The sequence below is a fragment of the Tupaia chinensis genome, unplaced genomic scaffold (assembly GCF_000334495.1).
Source record: "Tupaia chinensis unplaced genomic scaffold, TupChi_1.0 Scaffold144010_1, whole genome shotgun sequence".
In the NCBI taxonomy this organism is placed as follows: domain Eukaryota; kingdom Metazoa; phylum Chordata; class Mammalia; order Scandentia; family Tupaiidae; genus Tupaia; species Tupaia belangeri.
In genome coordinates this window covers 775,417-795,963 of record NW_006203862.1, presented here as the reverse complement: position 1 = coordinate 795,963, position 20,547 = coordinate 775,417, and the positions used below count along the sequence as shown (strand labels likewise).

The window sequence follows — 20,547 nt, the reverse complement described above, 5'->3', positions numbered from 1 at the left end:
TGATGGGTAAAATCTTTTTACAAGCAAAATGAGAAATAGTGATTGACTGTTTTAAAAAAATAATTAGAATAATAATGTTTGGGAAAAACATAGAAAAGATATTGAATGATGAAACAGGGAGATTAATGTCTCTGTATCGACTGACATGCATGGCATTCCCTTTTGAAAAAACAATGTAATATACTGTAAAGTTATATGTAATCCAATGTAATATAAAGAAGATTATAAGGATTATAAAAATAAAAAAATAAAAGAGCCTGTTCTGTTCCCTTCCTCCTCTCCTGTGTTGGGAGGGGAAGAGGGAATTATTAACAAGATAAAGGGCTAGAAGGGGCCAACAGGCCCAGAAAGATACCTCACCTTAAAATAATTCTAAAAAGCAAAAATTTAAAAGAGAGAGGATACAGAGACAGAGACAGAGGGACAGAGAGATAAAGACAGATACAGAGAGAGGAGGCCTGAAAGGGGTCTTCCTACCACACGAGTTTGGTATGCTAGAGGCCGAATTATCAGTGGGACCTCTTCATTTCTCCATTTCCCCCAAAATGGCTAGATTGCAGGAGTCATGGAGCTGTCTCTTGAAGAAGGCCTGTTCTGTTCCCTTCTGCCTCTCCTGGGTTCTGCAATATGGAACTTACTAAAAGCACTTTTTTTCTATTATTTGTACATGATCTCTTCAACAAGTTCATGGCAAATGCATATTATAAAAAAGTGCATGGTCTGAGGAAGGACATTTAGAAGAAAATAGGGAGGCGAAGCATTAATGGGATAATGAAATGTATTATCCGTTGAAGATATGGTTTTATCAACTGGACTAGGGAGAAATGTTCACATGTTGAAATACTTTGTAAGCTAAATAATGTGATTGAATGTATAAAAGAAAATTTAATAAAAAACGTAAAAATTTAAAAAAGTGCATGGATTTCAAAATTCTTTTTATACCAAAATAAATCCATACTGTAATTCCATTTTTTCATAATTTTTTTTGGGGGGAGAGGTTTTTGCTATAGGGCGCGTGCGCTCGACAGACAGAGACAGAGAGACAGAAAGCAGGAAATCACCCCCCAGCGGAGATGGCTACGCCACACTCCCTTCTCCTCCAGTCTCCTCTCAGGATCTTGGGCACGCATGCACACGCGCCTGGCGTGAGTCTAAGCCACTGGGTCTTGGACGTGAACCACGGTCGACTACATGGGAGTCCAGCGACATAGCCATTACACTAACTGCTGGTTCCATTTTTTCATAATTTTTTGAAGTCCCCTTATACACCTACTTTTTTTTACTTGTTTTTCTTTTTTGTTTGTTTGTTTGCTTGCTTTTAAGATAGGATCTCATTGTGTTACCATCGTACCTAAGCTTGCCAGCTGGAACTGCAGGCATGCATCACCCTATAAGACTTTAATTATTATTATTTTTCTAATTTTATTTATTGTTCTTTAACTTGCTGTAGGGCACGTGTGTTCACCAGAGACAGAGAAAGTAAGAAAACAAGCTGTCAGGTCTGGGACTCAAATCATGGTCAGTTACGTAGGAATCCAACTCCTCAACCTCCATACCACCTGCTGGCCCCATACCAGGCTCTTTTATAGACAGAGTCTTGCTCCTTTGCCTAGGCCAGTCTGGGGCTCACAATCCTTCTGCCTCAACCTCAAAAGCTGCTAGGATTGTGGAAGGATTCCGCTATACCTGCTCTTTAGATTGACCAGGAGTTAAACCCTAGACTTTCAGGTGGTTCCAGCGTGCTAAGCATAGTAGTGTCTTAGCAGAGTGTGTCACTGCAGCTGATCTTGTATGCCTGTTTCATATTCTCAATTGTACTGCACAGTTTTGAGGGAAGGATGGTATTATATTTTCTTCCGCGTATCCATAAATATACATAACATAGAAGAAGGCACATAATTTGCTTAGTCGTATAATACAACACAAATTTGGACCACATTCTACATCAAAATATACTATTGTTTGGATAGTTTTTTCCTCTGTGCTATTAGAACCACTATACCAATTACTGTACTCACAATGTTTCATGAATTCAGGCTTCTGATAATGTTGAAAAGATTAAAAGTCATGACCTGGGTCCCTAAAATAAAACTTTCATTCTTTCCCACAGCCTTTGGTCTATACCTAACTCTTTTGTCACTACATATTTCACTGCCAAAGCACAAATATAGATATTACAGTTTTGGAAAGAAAAATCAATGCTTAGAAAATAGAAGTACTGAAAGCTGAAGACTCCAATCAATTTCACATGTGAAGTTCTGAGCTTTGTGTATAGTCAGGACATTCACTATAGCCTTGGAATCTTGGAGTGGAATTTTGTTTCGACAACTATTTGTTTGCAAGCTCTATTTTAGATCAAAATCTGTTAAAAGCAAAACTTCAGTCCCTAAAGATGCTCCTGTATCATTGTTTGCAATTTATGTACCAAGGACCAATACAAATATGATTAAAAAGTGAATCAGTATGTTTTCTAGTGCTTGATCAGGCACCATGTTTGTAGGTATTTGTACCTCTATGTGTCTCTGTGAGTGTGACCAACAGATCACTGAGATTGGGGCATGCTATGGCCCTTCAATCAGGTTCTTGCTGCTGTGCAATTTGGCTTCTTCCCTCTCCCTTTTGTAGAATATATAATTGGAATCCATGCATGAGAAGAAAAGAGGGCAAACTCATGTAGGTGGTCATTTTTATTTCTGATTCCATTTCAGCAGTATGACCTCTCATGAAGTTCTAAATCTAAAAATTGTTGAAGCATAAATCTATTCTTTGGAGCTAACAACCTTCAATTCAGAGAGGATTCTGCTTTACCTCTTTTTAGAATGTCTTTTTTTTCTGTGTGAGTGTGTGCATGTGGTATGTGTGTGTGTTGTTTTAGTAAGAGGCTCCCTTCCCACCTCAGTCATTGCTTTGCCTACTCCCTTATGTGATGAATCAATGCTTCCAGAAAAGGGGCTTCTGAGTGACTGCGAGAACAATTACTTCCAAATGAACTCGTGCATCTTAGCAGGGAGCTTTCAGACCACACCTCAGGTAAAAGGAAGTCTTTGCTTAATGCTTTCAATAACTATAAAAAGCAGTGCCCTGTGCTCGTGGTGTTTGCTGCAAGAGGGTATTGGGGCAAGCTTCCCGGGTGTAGATAAATTTGTCAGTCTATGGAAATGAAATGTTATCTACAGTTAAAGGAAAGGGTGAGCTGATAAAGGCAAATCTGCTTCTTACTGGGTAAAGAAAACGCTCAGGACTGCACTTGGCATAGTGTTAATGCTAAGATACCCTGTCATGCCTCTTCTCAACAGGAGGCTACTGGCCATCTGTGAGTGTGGGTGTCAACATCGGAAGGAAGAGAACTTTCAGGGAAATTTAAGAAAGGAGACATTGCAGTGTAAAACCGAGCAAAGGAGCAGTTAGCCTGAGTGGCATGGGGGAAACATTTCTCTATGATTAGGTTGTCCGGTGAGAAGGGGACAGGCTTAGAGATTTTGAGCATTTCAAAGGATATTTAGGAAAAGATTTTAATCATTTTGGCTTTTATTTCTATTATTAAAATAGCTTCGCAAGGATAGGAACTACAATCTTTAATCGGCATTGACAACTGAAAGTGTTAATTGGCAATTAACAAGTGCAATGCTATTAACATGCATCTGTTTCTGCTTTGAGTGGAAAATGATTTTTCATCACCATAGCAATTCATTTTTGGGCTCCATTGGAACTTGGCCACAGCATGCAATAAAAGTATTTTTTTTTTTCCTTTTTTTAAGCAAGGGATTCAACAGCATGCCCACTAATGTGTGGCTCTTCATATCAATGCCGCGTAGTATGGTTGGTGTAATTTCAAATCCATTTTCAACTGGAATTTTTTGCAGAGGGATATTAGATCTATGGTAAGATTAAAGGATACTAAGTAAACATGGTAAAAAGAACCCCATGGTAACAGGGTACCAGTACCTTAAAAGAGAATATACGAAACTATTGCCCTTTTTTGTGATAATTCGTCTGAGGATATGTGTGTGAAGAGGATCTTGTTACTCTCCCATAGCAACCCAAAAAAGATGAATAAGCATTTAATTCTATTAGATTTTTTTCTATTAGATTTTAATTAGGTTCAATTAAAAAATTTCTAAAAAGTACTCTTACATTGGTGAAGAAATTTTATGTAGGGTATGGATGTTTTATAGGAATATATAACAATAAAGTAGAAGGAAATTAATTCTTTTCCATGGCCTTCCTTGTCAGTGTGTGCTTATGTTTAGAAAATCCTTTGCGGGTATTGTTATAAATGTATACCTTATTCATTAAGCAGCAGTTTTCATTTATACTTAATTTCCATTAATTCAGTAAAATGATAGCTGTCAACCTTTAAACAGTCTATAGTTCATGATGTATCAATTCTTGATTTGTATTTAAGAGATTTAAATAGCACTAAATTATATAAATTATGTAAGAAGTAAATTTTTATCATTATATATGCTTTAGAAGTTAAGCTACTTGTTTATAATGGTTATATGTATTTCATAACCATGGGGTGCTTATAACTAAGACTTTTATATACCAGTATTTCTATTTCATTTGGACAGAAACTTAGCTAGACCTGGAGTCATCATGTCAGAAGGCCTACAAACAGAACCTGAGGACAAGGTTACAATTTCATCTCTTCTTCCTTGGTTCTGAAGGATTATCTTTATTGTTTACCCAAATGAAATTCTAGGATGGATTATCTGAACCATTCTCAATAATTTTCTTGCCCAAACCACTCACCATTCTATCATGATATTGATGAGATTAGTCATGTAAAGAAATCATTCTAGATAATAATACATCCACCAAATCTGTTGTATTCTATTTCACTAATTAGACCAGTGGGCTTCCTAAATCTCACAAGGGATCTAATGTTCCTTCCTACAAAGGAAAGCAGTGATTTATTATTTTCTATGATAAACTGCCACCTGGGAATTGTGATATGACTGCAATGAGAAGAAGAATAGCTGTTTTTAAAGGCAGAAAGAAATTTTAAAAAATTGGTTCAGATGGCTTGCCTATATATTTTATATCCTCTAAGGAATATGCTTTGTTTCTAGAAAGTGTAAGTGATTTAGTTACCAGGATGTTACACCTTGTGATAAGTGGTCCAAGGTTAGTTCATAAGGCTTTCTAGGAATTGGAAGAAATCTCCCACGAGGACATCCAATTTTCTTTGATTTCACACTCAAAAAGAAAATCTCTAGTGAATAATCTAGTGTCTCCCATATTCTGTTCCAGGGACCCTTCTAATTCCAGCTTTACATTTATTCAAAATTATGCCACCATGCTATCAGTCTGTCTTGCCATCATCCAGATTGGCTTTCCTTTTCAAAAGGAGGGCCCAGTAACATTCTTGTCTCTCAGTACTTTGACCTTCACAATGTCCATGCCTTTTCTCTCATATGTTTAGTCTAAGGTCAAAGAGTAAGCTTATTAACTATTTAGAGTTACCATACTTCTAATTATTAAACTCTCACATACCATATTATGACGCCAAGTCATTCTCTCAAATACTTACCATTGTATCCAATCTGTTTTCTGAGCCACAGAGAACTTGTCTATTGAAGTTAGGGGTCCTTCTTCCTTGCCTATGTGCATTGAACTCCATGCTTGCTCATTTGCTGTATTCTCTCCACTATCCCTACTTTCCTTACACCCAGAATATCCTTCTTCCAAAACTACTTTCAAATATGAACTCTAATGACTACGTTGCTGGACTCCCATGTAGTTGACTGCGGTTTGAGTCCCGGACCCAGTAACTTAAACTCACGCCAAGCGCATATGTGTGTGTGCCCAAGATCCTGAGAGGAGAATGGAGGAGAAGGGATTGTGGCATGGCCATCCCCACTGGAGGTGATTTCTCGCTTTCTGTCTGTCTCTGTCTTTCTGGTGAGTGCACGCATGCGATAGCAAAAAAAAAAAAAAAAAAAAAAAATGCTATAGTCCACTTTCTTTGTTTATTAGGCAGTTTAGCATCCCTTGAAAGAATGACCATGTAACAGGCAAAATATGGCACAGTACAAATTAATTCATGGATTTATATTCAAGTGTGGTTCTTGGTTTGGTCTGTCAATTTGTTGCTTCTTTTTTTTTTGAGAGGTTTTTGCTATAGGGCGCGTGCGCTTGCCAGACAGACAGAGACAGAGAGACAGAAAGTGAGAAATCCCCGCCCCTCCCAGGGGGGATGGCCATACTGCAATCCCTTCTCCTCCATTCTCCTCTCAGGATCTTGGGCACACACGCACATGCGCCTGGCCTGAGTTTTAAGCCACCGGGTCCGGGATGCGAACCGTGGTCAACTACATGGGAGTCTAGCGAGATAGCCATTATGCTAACTGCTGGTCCCTTCAATTTGTTGTTTCTGATCAGGTCCAAGCTGCTGTTTCACTTACTGTTAAAGTCTGTAGGACTCAGTTCTGGACCTCTTCTTTTCCTATTTGTGTTTTCCCCCTTGGTGATCTCATCTAGCCTCATGGTCTTAAATGCCATTTACAGGTTCCCACCTTAGCAATATATCTTCAGCCTGGGCTTTCCTTTAAATAGCTCTCATACATTTCCACTTGGATGTACATTGAACATATCTGATTTGATCCTTATTCTGAAGTCGGCTTCAACTATTATCTTCCCTGTTTCAGTTAGTAGTGCTTTATTTCTTGAAGTTATATAGGTAAAAAATATACTCATCTTGATTCTGGTTTATGTCTCATACCTCACCTGTAATTTGCCAGCAAATTCTAAGTTTTTCTTTTAAAATATAGTCAAAATCTAAACTATTCTTGCCACTATCCCTGTAGCAACCCAAGTTCAACCCATCACTTCCTCTCCCATGGTTTATTGCAATAGCCTTATAGCAGATTTCCATAGCACTTTTGAAGGTATTATACACTTTGCAAATTTGTTGACTGTCTATCTCCATTTGCTAGTATGTAAGCTCCATGAAGACAGGAAATTTTATTCACAGTCATATCATCAGTCTCTGGAATAGTACTTAGCATTTATCATGACTTTGCTGACAGCCTAAATGCATATTATTTGTGCATTTAATGTGACCTAGGTGAATAAATTAAAGTCAAACTATTTAAGCGAGGATTGGTTTTAATAGGAACATATTAGCAGGACTGAAGACCATGGAAAAGGGTAAAGATGCAGGTGGGTAAACATATCTGGTTAAGAAGACAAATGTGGGAAAATACAATTTTAGAATTATCAACATATTTTAAAACTGGTGGGGTCCAAGAAATGGTGGAATTGGAATACTAGAGTATAATGGAGAGTTAGACAGTGGTGATCAAAGAATGAAAAAAACTTTGAAATTGTGAAGGGTTTGCAGCTATTGGTCTAGGCTAAAGAAGTGAGAGGCAAGGGAAATGAGAAGTCAAGGAAACACAACATTAGAAAAACTATACCTTGGGATATAATATTGGGTATTATAAAAATCATAATGTTAAAGTGACACTAAATCAGGATCTAAATCTCCGAGGAAAGAACGTTTTTTTGTGGGTTATGGGCAATGAACAGAGCCAGGAGAGGAATGGCATAGACTGGAGAAATAAGATTCAAAACTGGAAGTGTTTAGGTAAGAGGAAAGAAAGTCTGAAAATAGGGAGAACCCTTACTCTACTTCCAGACTCTCACTGGTACAGGAGTGTGAGACAAAACTGAGACTACTGAATTTTACTTCTTCAGAAATAGTCTTTCAGAGAGATCATATTTTAGTTAGAACTAGAAGATAAAGGGGATATTGAACGGAGAGGAAGGATATGAAGGTTTTTGTAATGGCTGACTGAATTCCAGAAAATGTATTATATAATGAAAAGGTTTCAAGAGTCAGAACAGGATGCAAGATGGGAACAAAACTGGGGGTGTACATAGCATTCAGAGATTGAGGAATGACTCAGACTTGACACTGACAGAGCACTGACATGAACCTGGTTGAAAGGCATGTTCATACGGCCAGAAAGTTTGAGAGGTCAAGGGCATCAGAGGGTGTCACAGCTTGAAGAAAGAGGGAGTGAAAGTCTTGCCAGGACACATGATATTTATTCTGACAGAGACATGGAGGTAGCCATCTGGGAAGTATTACTTTGACTGGAGGGGGCTGAGGTTATGATGAAAATTGATTACATTAAAGTTAATTCTATTGTCTTCCCATTCTTTTTGCTTCTCCAACTCTATTGCATTCATTAGTTTTTCTACATCTTAGTTTATTTTCTCCAGTCTCACAGTATGCCATGTTCCTTCTATTGTTCCCTTAATTTATTCTGCCTGCTTCTTCCAGGATCTTGCTCCTTTTTCCTTCTCTATTGGATTTCCTCTCAGTCTGCAGGTATGTTCAGGTCTACTCCATTAGGAGACCGACAGAGGCACCTCATTAACTCTGCTTCCCTCTCTACTCTCAACCTTTCCCTTTTCCTTTCAAAAAGTTATCTAACTTTATATTGTCATCTTCCTTGCTTCTTTCTTCCCATCCAGTCTTCAATTTATTACCCCCCCATCTCTACTTTTTGTTAATGGGATTTTATTTTAACCCATCTCTATTTTTGTTAATGGGATTTTATTTTAAGAACACAGGAGTTTTTGAGGTTCTGTGAAATTCCTGTTCCCATTGGATATCTGGGTTCTTAGACCTTCTGAGATTGTTATATGGATCTTATGGAGATCTGAAGTAACAAGTGAACCTAGTTCTTTGAGAATATAGCGAGAACTCTAGGGCCCTGTTTCCTCATACTGTCAATTGTAAAGTATTCAACAAGTAGTTTATCCCCAAACACCCCAAAGGTGTCTGGCCACCCTTATATCTTTTCAGTTATTCCTAGTATAATTCTAGTGGTTAGAGTGGCAGAGTTGATTTTAAGAACAAGTGAGATAATGGGTCATTTCAGTTTATACAATTATGATCTTTTTGGAGAATGCAACTGGCAGACTATAACTTTTTCTGTTGCTTTTAGCTTTTTTGTCTTTGTCTCTAGTTCTGTAATTTTTACAACAAAAGTTATCTATCAGAAATTCTAATACATGTGGATTCTCTATTCTCCATAGGACAAAGTCTGAATTCAATACTCCACAGTGGCTGCTTTTTAAGTATGAGATCGTTATCCTTCTCTTCACCTTGACTCAACATTTAGTTATTACCTTTCATGGCATTTCCCAGGTTGGGTAGGCATCCTGATCACTTTTTCATGAACATTCTAAGCATGTCCTTTTTCTACTTGTGAGTAGTCTACAGACTGTTTCCTATTCATCGTTGTTTCTCTAGCTCCTGAGTGCCTGCTGGGATGCATATACTTATTAAAATTATTTTTGATGAAATTAAGAATAAATAAAAAAGAAGGTATATCATTCCTCAAGAGCAGGGAATGGCATTGTGATAGGCATACTCTTGATATGTTTTAAATTTTATCTAAGATGTCTTTAATGTTTTTACATACCGTTTTGAGAAAATTTTTGATAATCTATTCCTTGTATCAATCTTGGACCTCTTTTGTGATATGTATTTCTTCTTTAAATTGTTTTTTTTGTTGCTGTTAATGAGATCTTTATTTATTTTACTTTATACATTCAATAACTATACATCACTTAGCTTGTAAAGCGGATTTACCCAACATGAATACACCTCATACCAGTCCAGTAAAGGATACTACACATGTTATCATCAACAGACAATGATCCATTTCCGTGTCCTATAAATATCTTGTCCCTCTATTTCTCTCCTTAATTTCTTTCCTCACACTTTCCCTCCATCTTCCACCTTCTTCTCATACTGTCTCCAGTATCTATAACCTTTTTCCATGCTTCTTTTTCCTGTAATCTTTCAGTTTCTGCCATAGAGTATAGATAGTTGTTATATATTAAGTATAGATGTACAATGTCTCTCTTTCATAACCTGCCTTTCTTCACTCAGCAGTAAATTTTCCATATTCATTCACTTTCTGTCAAATGCCAGGATTTTTTTTTTTTATGGCTGAGTAGTATTCCATAGAGCATATGTGCCACACTTTTCCAATCCATTCATCTGTTCATGGACATTTGGGTTGATTCCATGTTTTAGCAATTGTGATAATGCCTCAATAAACATAGATGTGCAAGCACTTTTCTGATTGAGCATTCCCTTGTCCTCAGGAGTGGAACTGCTGGATAATGTGGTAGTTCTATTTGTAGATCTTCGAGGAATCTCCATATTGTTCTCCATAGTGGCTGGACCAATTTATATTCTCACCAACAGTATAGGAGAGTTCCCCTATCACCACATCCCCATAAGCACATCATTTTTTTTTTTTTTAATCTTTGCCATTCTGGCTTGGACTAGGTGGTATCTCATTGTGGTTTTGATATATCTCCCTTTATGATGAGAAATGTTGAGCATTTTTTCATATGTATACTCTAAATTTTTAATCTATATTTTGACATTCTTGTTAATGATAAATATTGAAATTTTCTTGCATGCTTGTTGCTCACGAATCAATACACCAATACACTGGAACTGCCAACCCGATGGTAGGTGGATAAAGTCACTTCTGCAACTGAGACCAGAGGTTGTGTTTGTGATGACCTCACTGAAGTAGAGATGCTCTGGTGGATTTCAGCTGATCAGCCTGCCAAACTTGTTTTGCTGCTGTCTGGTACATAGAATTTTCTTGAAGTTGTATTTCTTTTTCTGGTAAATGGTGTCATAAAAAAGGTTCTGATATACTTGACTTTAATAGCTATTTACTTTGGCAGTCATACACATGATCACAGGATAATGGTCAGTTTATCAAAATAAATGGGATAAACATGGTATACAGAGAATAAGGTCAAGATAAACCTTTGACAAGACAAAGTCTAATTTATTACGTATCTCACAGGTCTCTTCTGGTGATTCTGAAGCCAAACCTCTGATCTTCACATTTGTCCCTACTGTCAGAAGACTACCAACCCACAATCAGTTGGCTGACACTTCTAAATTCCTTGTTAAAATTCCCGAAGAAACAAGTGATAGGAGTCCAGAAACTATAAATAGGGTAGGATTATTTTTATTCTTTTCTTTAAAATTTTAAACAATTATATTAAATGGTTCAAAATAATAGCCTGAAAATTCATATCAATGGTTTATTTCCTGTGTTTAAAGTGAGAAGATTCTGAAAGCTAAGGTTGGCTAAAATATAATTATATAATAGGAATCTGTTTGTTATTAAATCCCAGGTTCTCGCTAATACAGTATTATCAACTCTTCCGAGTTGACATCCTGTTGTTTGTCATTCACATGAAAAATTCTGCTACCTGTCACCTTCGCCAAAATGTATCCTAATACAAAAAAAAATTAAAGTGCTTAAATTTATATTGAAAGAAAATATAAAATAGTGAGATGTTATTTTCTATGTAATAATTCAGGAACATTAAAAATGCAATACCCAGTATTGTAACAGTTGTGGATATATGATAGTGTTCACACTTTGTTGCTAGTTTTATAAATTTGCATATTTTTGTGGAAAACCCTTATCTATAACTATCGAGTCATAAAAGTGATAAACTTTTCTAATCTTTTAATATCTTCACTCTCTTGGAAATGTATCCAAAGGAAATAGTGCTAAAAAAGTTTTATTGGAAAATAATTAGGGGAAAAAAAGCCCTAATATATCATAATTACAGGAAAATTAAAAAAAATGATATAACCTTGAGAAAGTTATCATTATAAAGATTATATTGCTCCATGGAATATATTAAGATTATAATATTAGATGATAAAACAGGCTATAAAATTGTTTGCATACCCTGACTATACCTATCTAAAATTAGACCACATTTGGAAATGAGGGACCAGCACCTGGCATTATGGTTACATGGCAGGACTCGCACATATAATTGACTATGGTTTGAGTCCCGGACCCAGTGGCTTAAAACTCATGCCGGGCCATGTGCATGCATGCCCAAGATCATGAGAGGAGAATGGAGCAGAAAGAATTGTGGTGTGGCCATCCCTTGGGTGGGTGATATCTCACTTTCTGTGTCTCTGTCTCTCTCTAGTGACTGCATGTGCCCTATTGCAAAAATCTCTCTTAAAAAAAGGGAAATGAAATTAAATAAGTGAAAAAATTTGAAACTGATTTGTGTTAGAATGATGAAATTTTGGACAAAACTTTTCTTAAGATATATTTTAATATTATTAAAAATAAAGTGAGATTGGGAAAACTGTGATTTTTATGAGACAGCTGGAAGGGAATAGAATAAACAAATTTACCTTGCCTATATGAAAACATCTTATCTATAAAGTAGCAATGAATTCATGATTCCAGTGTTTTCAGCGCTGCTATTTTATTTCAAAGAGTAATGGAACAAATGATTTTAGAAAAATCCTGAATACTATTAATGGTATTTTGGGAAGTTTTTCCTTTACAACACTTAGCTACATACAATACATTCATAAGACCTGTGTTTACCAGGTCCTATACATAGTGTGAGACTATGGCCAAATGAACCAATCTTGCTGGAGAACTCCAAAACTACCCAAGATGGGAGTGTTCATGGGCTAATTGCAACTATATGTGTGTGTGTGTATAAACATATATATATATATATATATATATATATAATCTCCACATTTTTTAAAGGTTTAAGGTTTTTTCCTTATTTAACAGCTCAATATTAGAATAGGGTAATTTATCACTAATTTTTATTTTTAACAACCATATACTCAGCATATGCTTTGCTTTTGGTGCTTGAGTTCAATGTGAATAAAGACTCACATGGTTTGTTATTGGGAAGACAGACACTGAAAAAAAAAACCTGAAAGATATAAAAAGAAGTCTCAGGTGAAATGCTGTGAAAAGTAATTCATTGACACAAAGGAACAGAGAAAGAGAAATCCTTATCTGAGGAAATTTGTGTCCTCAAGAGCAGGGAATGGCATTGTGATAGGCATACTCTTGATATGTTTTAAATTTTATCTAAGATGTCTTTAATGTTTTTACATACCGTTTTGAGAAAATTTTTGATAATCTATTCCTTGTATCAATCTTGGACCTCTTTTGTGATATGTATTTCTTCTTTAAATTGTTTTTTTTGTTGCTGTTAATGAGATCTTTATTTATTTTACTTTATACATTCAATAACTATACATCACTTAGCTTGTAAAGCGGATTTACCCAACATGAATACACCTCATACCAGTCCAGTAAAGGATACTACACATGTTATCATCAACAGACAATGATCCATTTCCGTGTCCTATAAATATCTTGTCCCTCTATTTCTCTCCTTAATTTCTTTCCTCACACTTTCCCTCCATCTTCCACCTTCTTCTCATACTGTCTCCAGTATCTATAACCTTTTTCCATGCTTCTTTTTCCTGTAATCTTTCAGTTTCTGCCATAGAGTATAGATAGTTGTTATATATTAAGTATAGATGTACAATGTCTCTCTTTCATAACCTGCCTTTCTTCACTCAGCAGTAAATTTTCCATATTCATTCACTTTCTGTCAAATGCCAGGATTTTTTTTTTTTATGGCTGGGTAGTATTCCATAGAGCATATGTGCCACACTTTTCCAATCCATTCATCTGTTCATGGACATTTGGGTTGATTCCATGTTTTAGCAATTGTGATAATGCCTCAATAAACATAGATGTGCAAGCACTTTTCTGATTGAGCATTCCCTTGTCCTCAGGAGTGGAACTGCTGGATAATGTGGTAGTTCTATTTGTAGATCTTCGAGGAATCTCCATATTGTTCTCCATAGTGGCTGGACCAATTTATATTCTCACCAACAGTATAGGAGAGTTCCCCTATCACCACATCCCCATAAGCACATCATTTTTTTTTTTTTTAATCTTTGCCATTCTGGCTTGGACTAGGTGGTATCTCATTGTGGTTTTGATATATCTCCCCTTATGATGAGAAATGTTGAGCATTTTTTCATATGTATACTCTAAATTTTTAATCTATATTTTGACATTCTTGTTAATGATAAATATTGAAATTTTCTTGCATGCTTGTTGCTCACGAATCAATACACCAATACACTGGAACTGCCAACCCGATGGTAGGTGGATAAAGTCACTTCTGCAACTGAGACCAGAGGTTGTGTTTGTGATGACCTCACTGAAGTAGAGATGCTCTGGTGGATTTCAGCTGATCAGCCTGCCAAACTTGTTTTGCTGCTGTCTGGTACATAGAATTTTCTTGAAGTTGTATTTCTTTTTCTGGTAAATGGTGTCATAAAAAAGGTTCTGATATACTTGACTTTAATAGCTATTTACTTTGGCAGTCATACACATGATCACAGGATAATGGTCAGTTTATCAAAATAAATGGGATAAACATGGTATACAGAGAATAAGGTCAAGATAAACCTTTGACAAGACAAAGTCTAATTTATTACGTATCTCACAGGTCTCTTCTGGTGATTCTGAAGCCAAACCTCTGATCTTCACATTTGTCCCTACTGTCAGAAGACTACCAACCCACAATCAGTTGGCTGACACTTCTAAATTCCTTGTTAAAATTCCCGAAGAAACAAGTGATAGGAGTCCAGAAACTATAAATAGGGTAGGATTATTTTTATTCTTTTCTTTAAAATTTTAAACAATTATATTAAATGGTTCAAAATAATAGCCTGAAAATTCATATCAATGGTTTATTTCCTGTGTTTAAAGTGAGAAGATTCTGAAAGCTAAGGTTGGCTAAAATATAATTATATAATAGGAATCTGTTTGTTATTAAATCCCAGGTTCTCGCTAATACAGTATTATCAACTCTTCCGAGTTGACATCCTGTTGTTTGTCATTCACATGAAAAATTCTGCTACCTGTCACCTTCGCCAAAATGTATCCTAATACAAAAAAAAATTAAAGTGCTTAAATTTATATTGAAAGAAAATATAAAATAGTGAGATGTTATTTTCTATGTAATAATTCAGGAACATTAAAAATGCAATACCCAGTATTGTAACAGTTGTGGATATATGATAGTGTTCACACTTTGTTGCTAGTTTTATAAATTTGCATATTTTTGTGGAAAACCCTTATCTATAACTATCGAGTCATAAAAGTGATAAACTTTTCTAATCTTTTAATATCTTCACTCTCTTGGAAATGTATCCAAAGGAAATAGTGCTAAAAAAGTTTTATTGGAAAATAATTAGGGGAAAAAAAGCCCTAATATATCATAATTACAGGAAAATTAAAAAAAATGATATAACCTTGAGAAAGTTATCATTATAAAGATTATATTGCTCCATGGAATATATTAAGATTATAATATTAGATGATAAAACAGGCTATAAAATTGTTTGCATACCCTGACTATACCTATCTAAAATTAGACCACATTTGGAAATGAGGGACCAGCACCTGGCATTATGGTTACATGGCAGGACTCGCACATATAATTGACTATGGTTTGAGTCCCGGACCCAGTGGCTTAAAACTCATGCCGGGCCATGTGCATGCATGCCCAAGATCATGAGAGGAGAATGGAGCAGAAAGAATTGTGGTGTGGCCATCCCTTGGGTGGGTGATATCTCACTTTCTGTGTCTCTGTCTCTCTCTAGTGACTGCATGTGCCCTATTGCAAAAATCTCTCTTAAAAAAAGGGAAATGAAATTAAATAAGTGAAAAAATTTGAAACTGATTTGTGTTAGAATGATGAAATTTTGGACAAAACTTTTCTTAAGATATATTTTAATATTATTAAAAATAAAGTGAGATTGGGCAAACTGTGATTTTTATGAGACAGCTGGAAGGGAATAGAATAAACAAATTTACCTTGCCTATATGAAAACATCTTATCTATAAAGTAGCAATGAATTCATGACTCCAGTGTTTTTAGCGCTGCTATTTTATTTCAAAGAGTAATGGAACAAATGATTTTAGAAAAATCCTGAATACTATTAATGTTATTTTGGGAAGTTTTTCCTTTACAACACTTAGCTACATACAATACATTCATAAGACCTGTGTTTACCAGGTCCTATACATAGTGTGAGACTATGGCCAAATGAACCAATCTTGCTGGAGAACTCCAAAACTACCCAAGATGGGAGTGTTCATGGGCTAATTGCAACTATATGTGTGTGTGTGTATAAACATATATATATATATATATAGATATAATCTCCACATTTTTTAAAGGTTTAAGGTTTTTTCCTTATTTAACAGCTCAATATTAGAATAGGGTAATTTATCACTAATTTTTATTTTTAACAACCATATACTCAGCATATGCTTTGCTTTTGGTGCTTGAGTTCAATGTGAATAAAGACTCACATGGTTTGTTATTGGGAAGACAGACACTGAAAAAAAAAACCTGAAAGATATAAAAAGAAGTCTCAGGTGAAATGCTGTGAAAAGTAATTCATTGACACAAAGGAACAGAGAAAGAGAAATCCTTATCTGAGGAAATTTGTGTTTTATCCTGACTATATTATCATCAGTTGGATAGTGTAGAATAGATATATATGAGGTTGTCGGGAAAGTCATGAGGTATTTTTCTATGCAAAAATGCATCATGACTTTTCTGACAATCCAATACAATCAACTCTTTCATTTAGTTGTATCTAATCAATGTCATCTGCCTACACACACATACACACCTGTACCCTAAATGTGTACATATTAGCACACATTAAATTCACCACCATAGTTGAAATTGTTAGGTTTTTCTTAGTGCATTTAGTGGCTTAACTTTCATTTTGAAGTAATTTTAGCCTTACAGAGAAGTTGCAGAAAAACATAGTAACAGTATAGTTATCAAAATAAGGAAATTGACGTTGAGTCTTTTTAATACAATCTTTAGTATACATGCCAGTTATCATTTTAGAAATGGAAGTTAGAAACTTGATAAAGCTATTTTAGTTCTAGTCTTGCAAACCTCCTGTGTATTCATAGAAAATTGGATGAGAAAAGACTTAGAATTACAAATCCAAAGCAAGCTAACAGTGCAAATATTTTATACTAAAAATATCAGTATCGTTTTTAGTTTCCTATTCACATATTCTTTCCTGTTAACTTTGATTGTTTTCCTGACTATATATGCATTTATTTCATTTTATTTTATTTTCTCTTAGATTTTTACAGAGATTTATATTGACTTAGGATTTTTCAGTGGGAACCCCCTTCTCTATCCTGACCCTGGTTCGTAAATGTTATGTAGGTTGCTTGGCCGTTAAACTCTTGACCAATCTCCATTTGTTTCATGAATACATTCATGGAAAATGTCTCTTTCTCTCTATTTTAAAAATAATACCATGGGGGGGGCAGCAGTTAGCGTAATGGCTATGTCGCTGGACTCCCATGTAGTCGACCGCGGTTCGTGTCCTGGACCCGGTGGCTTAAAACTCATGCCGGGCACGTGTGCGTGCATGCTGAAGATCCCGAGAGGAGAATGGAGGAGAAGGGATTGCGGCGTGACCATCCCCCCGGGGGGTGATTTCTCGCTTTCTATCTCTCTGTCTGTCTCTGTCTGTCTGGTGAGCGCATGCGCCCTATAGCAAAAACCTCCCCCCCGACCAAAAAAAAAAAAAAAAAAAAAAGAAAGAAAGGAAAAGAAAAAAAAGGAAAAATAATACCATGGGGACCAGCAGATGGTATAATGTTATGTCACTGGATTCCTATGTAGTTGACTACAGTTTGAGTCCTGGACCTGGTGGCTTAAAACTCAGGCCTGGCACATTTACATGTTTGCCCAAGATCCCAGGAGGAAAGTGGGGGAAAAGGGATTGCGGCATAGCCATACCCTCTTTTGAGGGGAGGGGAGATTTCTTGTTTTCTGTCTGTCTCTTCGGTGAGTGCACACATCCTATAGCAAAAATCTCTTTAAAACAAAGCAAAACAAAAAACAAAACAAAAGTAATAATACCATGATTTACTTATAAACTGTTTGCTTGTTATTGTTGATTCGGAGTCCTAAGTTATTTGGTTTGGGTCCAGGGCAAGCAGGTGGGCTAGTAAAACTAAACCATTAATTTCAACTTGACCTCTCTCAGACAGACCTGATTTTTAAATATATTTAAGAAAAACTCTTTATAAGCAGATTAAGCTTATAAGTGTACATGTGTAAAAAAGCATTTATCAAACTAACGCCATCTTTTTCTCTCTCTATTTTATTACAGTCTAATTTCAGTGACTACTTGACCTTGAATGCTGAGAGCCAACAAGAGAGAGAACAAGGGACTTCAACTTGTCCTTCAGAGATCAGTGGGAAGATTTCACAAGGAAGGATATTGAAAACCAACGAATCTCAAATAATGCAGCAAGGTGATCTCTTTAAAGCTGAATATGTCTTTATCGTGGACTCTGAAGGGGAAGATGAAAATACAAACAGAAGAGGTGAACAAGGTTCCCCAGGAGGAACAGGCACCACAGCGGTCCGACCCAAGTCTCTACCAATTTCTTCCAGCCTGGTCTCCGAAGTGGTGCGCCCCAAAACACGAGGAGCTGATCTTAAGTCCTCCTTACATCCTGACATACCTCATGGGATGGCCCCTCAGCCAAAGCATGGGCAGGTGGGTTTTTGTCTTCCTGTTGTAATAATAAACAACTTTAAGTGTTTACATACCTCTTTTTCCTGGGTTCTGTGCGAAGACCTTTCTGTTCAAGGCACAGAAAACTCTCAAATAAAAATCTATTAAAAAACCCAAATCCTAAGATAGAGTATCATCACAATGCAAAATTAGATAAAAATTCATAGGATAAAATGGGATTATACAATTACATTGTGAATTGACTGAAAAGAAAATGTAACATATTTAACTAGAGAGGAGAGTATTACTTCTTCCTTTTTAACAATTTTTGGAGAAGGTGGATATTGGGAGTTTCCTTAGTAAATGTATAGTACATGGTGAGCTGAGTACATCAAGAAGCGTATACGAGAAAGACCCAGTGAGAAGACATTAATTGGGTATTAGATGTGGACACAATTCTTTTAAACTTGTAAAAGAACAGTCAAATGATAAACCAGGAAGTAAGACTGCATGAAGAAAATAATTTCCCATGTGTGGGAAATTATCTGCTGTGGCCTGGAAACCACCCGGGAAGCTGACTTCAGTGGAATGGAGAGAATATTCCATCTCAGAACTTTGCAGCAAGATGGAATGGTTGCTTTCAGGGGAAGAGTTTGTGCTGCAATAGAAATCCCACATCTATGATGGCAGAAAAGAAAGGGGTGGGTAAGGAGGGATATTAAAGGAAAAAAAATATATAGGAAGATTTTGCCATTGATTGGCTATTTGGTAGAATTAAAAGATAAGGTGAATTTGAAAAGATATTGTTAGAATACAGAGGCTAGCTTTGAGAGTAGGTAGTGGATGAAGAACTAACTCTTTAATGTTGAGCATAAGTTGTTACCGAGATGCCCTGGTTAAGATCTATCAATACTAGACCAGGATTTTTAAGCAGCTCAAAGTAATATGCAGGACATTTTTATTGGTGCATTGGTCTTTTTGCATTATTAGGGCCTACTGTAAAAATTGTAGAATAGACATTTAATTTTTGGCTTCACCTCATGTTTATTGATACAGCGTTTGCTGATTTCCTGTTGCTGTGTTTTTATTACTTCCATGAAACTAGTATTCTATATTGTCCTTTGGTAAGAGAAGACTTTTATTGTGCTACCTGTCTGCCCCGCCCTACTGGACTAAAACATCAATTTCTTTTGGAGTTTATTCTCAGCTAGGTTTCTTTATAAGAATAAAATAATATTTTAATATTATAATGTTGCAGTAATATAATTAAAGGTACTCTCAATAAACTTTGGTAGGCTGAAAACATTTATTTTCTGCCTCAAGAAAGATGATGGAATAATTAAGTTGGGGATGTAGATAGTTCCATAGTCAGTAGAGGGTAGTTTTGTGTTTTTGTTTCTGTTTTTGTTTGTTGTTAATTGCTAATGGGTGCATATGCTCATTAGAGAAAGAGACAGAGGTACAGGAGTGGAGACAGGGATAAAGCACACCCTAATGTGGCATGGTCATGCCACATTTTCTTTTATTTCTCCATCCTGTTGGGATTCTGAGCATGCGTGCACCCAGGCCCTACATGATCTTCAAGTCACCAGTGCCAGGATTCAAATTGTAGTTGACCGCATGGGACCAGCTCACTAAACCACTAGCCTAAGAGACTGGCCCAGGGGAGAGTAGTTTTTTGTGGCCTCTTTGTGAAGAACATGTAAATGTGATGGTATCAAATATAAAGAAAAAATATCCTTTAAAAAAATTGCTAGAGAACATGTATACTCACTGGAGAAAGATAGAAAGAGGAAAAGAGAGAGAAGGAAAGAAAACACTCTTTTGGGGGATGGCCGCTCTGTAAGCCCTTCTCCATTTGCCTCTTGGGACTTTGGGCATGCATGAACACATGCCTGGCTTGATTTTTCAATCTGCTGGGTCTGGGACTCAAACTGTGGAGTCAGCCATGTGAAATCCAGCTGCCTTAACCATCAGTCTTGCCCCTTTTTTTTAATGAAGAAATTTTGGGATTTTGATTTACTATTTACTCTTTCTCTAGACTGATAGATTTATTTTCTTGAGTTGCCCATTTATTTATTTATTTATTTATT

The 20,547-nt window shown here is 36.1% G+C and overlaps 1 protein-coding gene across 1 annotated transcript in view; it reads left to right on the top strand.

Moving 5' to 3' along the window:
• Positions 1-2,919: 2,919 nt before the first annotated feature.
• MLIP (muscular LMNA interacting protein) overlaps positions 2,920-20,547 on the top strand; it is a 162,664-nt gene continuing 145,036 nt past the window's right edge. The window contains exons 1-3 of the mRNA XM_014583036.1: positions 2,920-3,030; positions 10,863-11,018; positions 18,104-18,496. Of these exons, the coding sequence (XP_014438522.1) occupies positions 2,935-3,030; positions 10,863-11,018; positions 18,104-18,496 (645 nt within the window). The 5' untranslated portion in view covers positions 2,920-2,934. The remainder of the gene's footprint in view (positions 3,031-10,862; positions 11,019-18,103; positions 18,497-20,547) is intronic.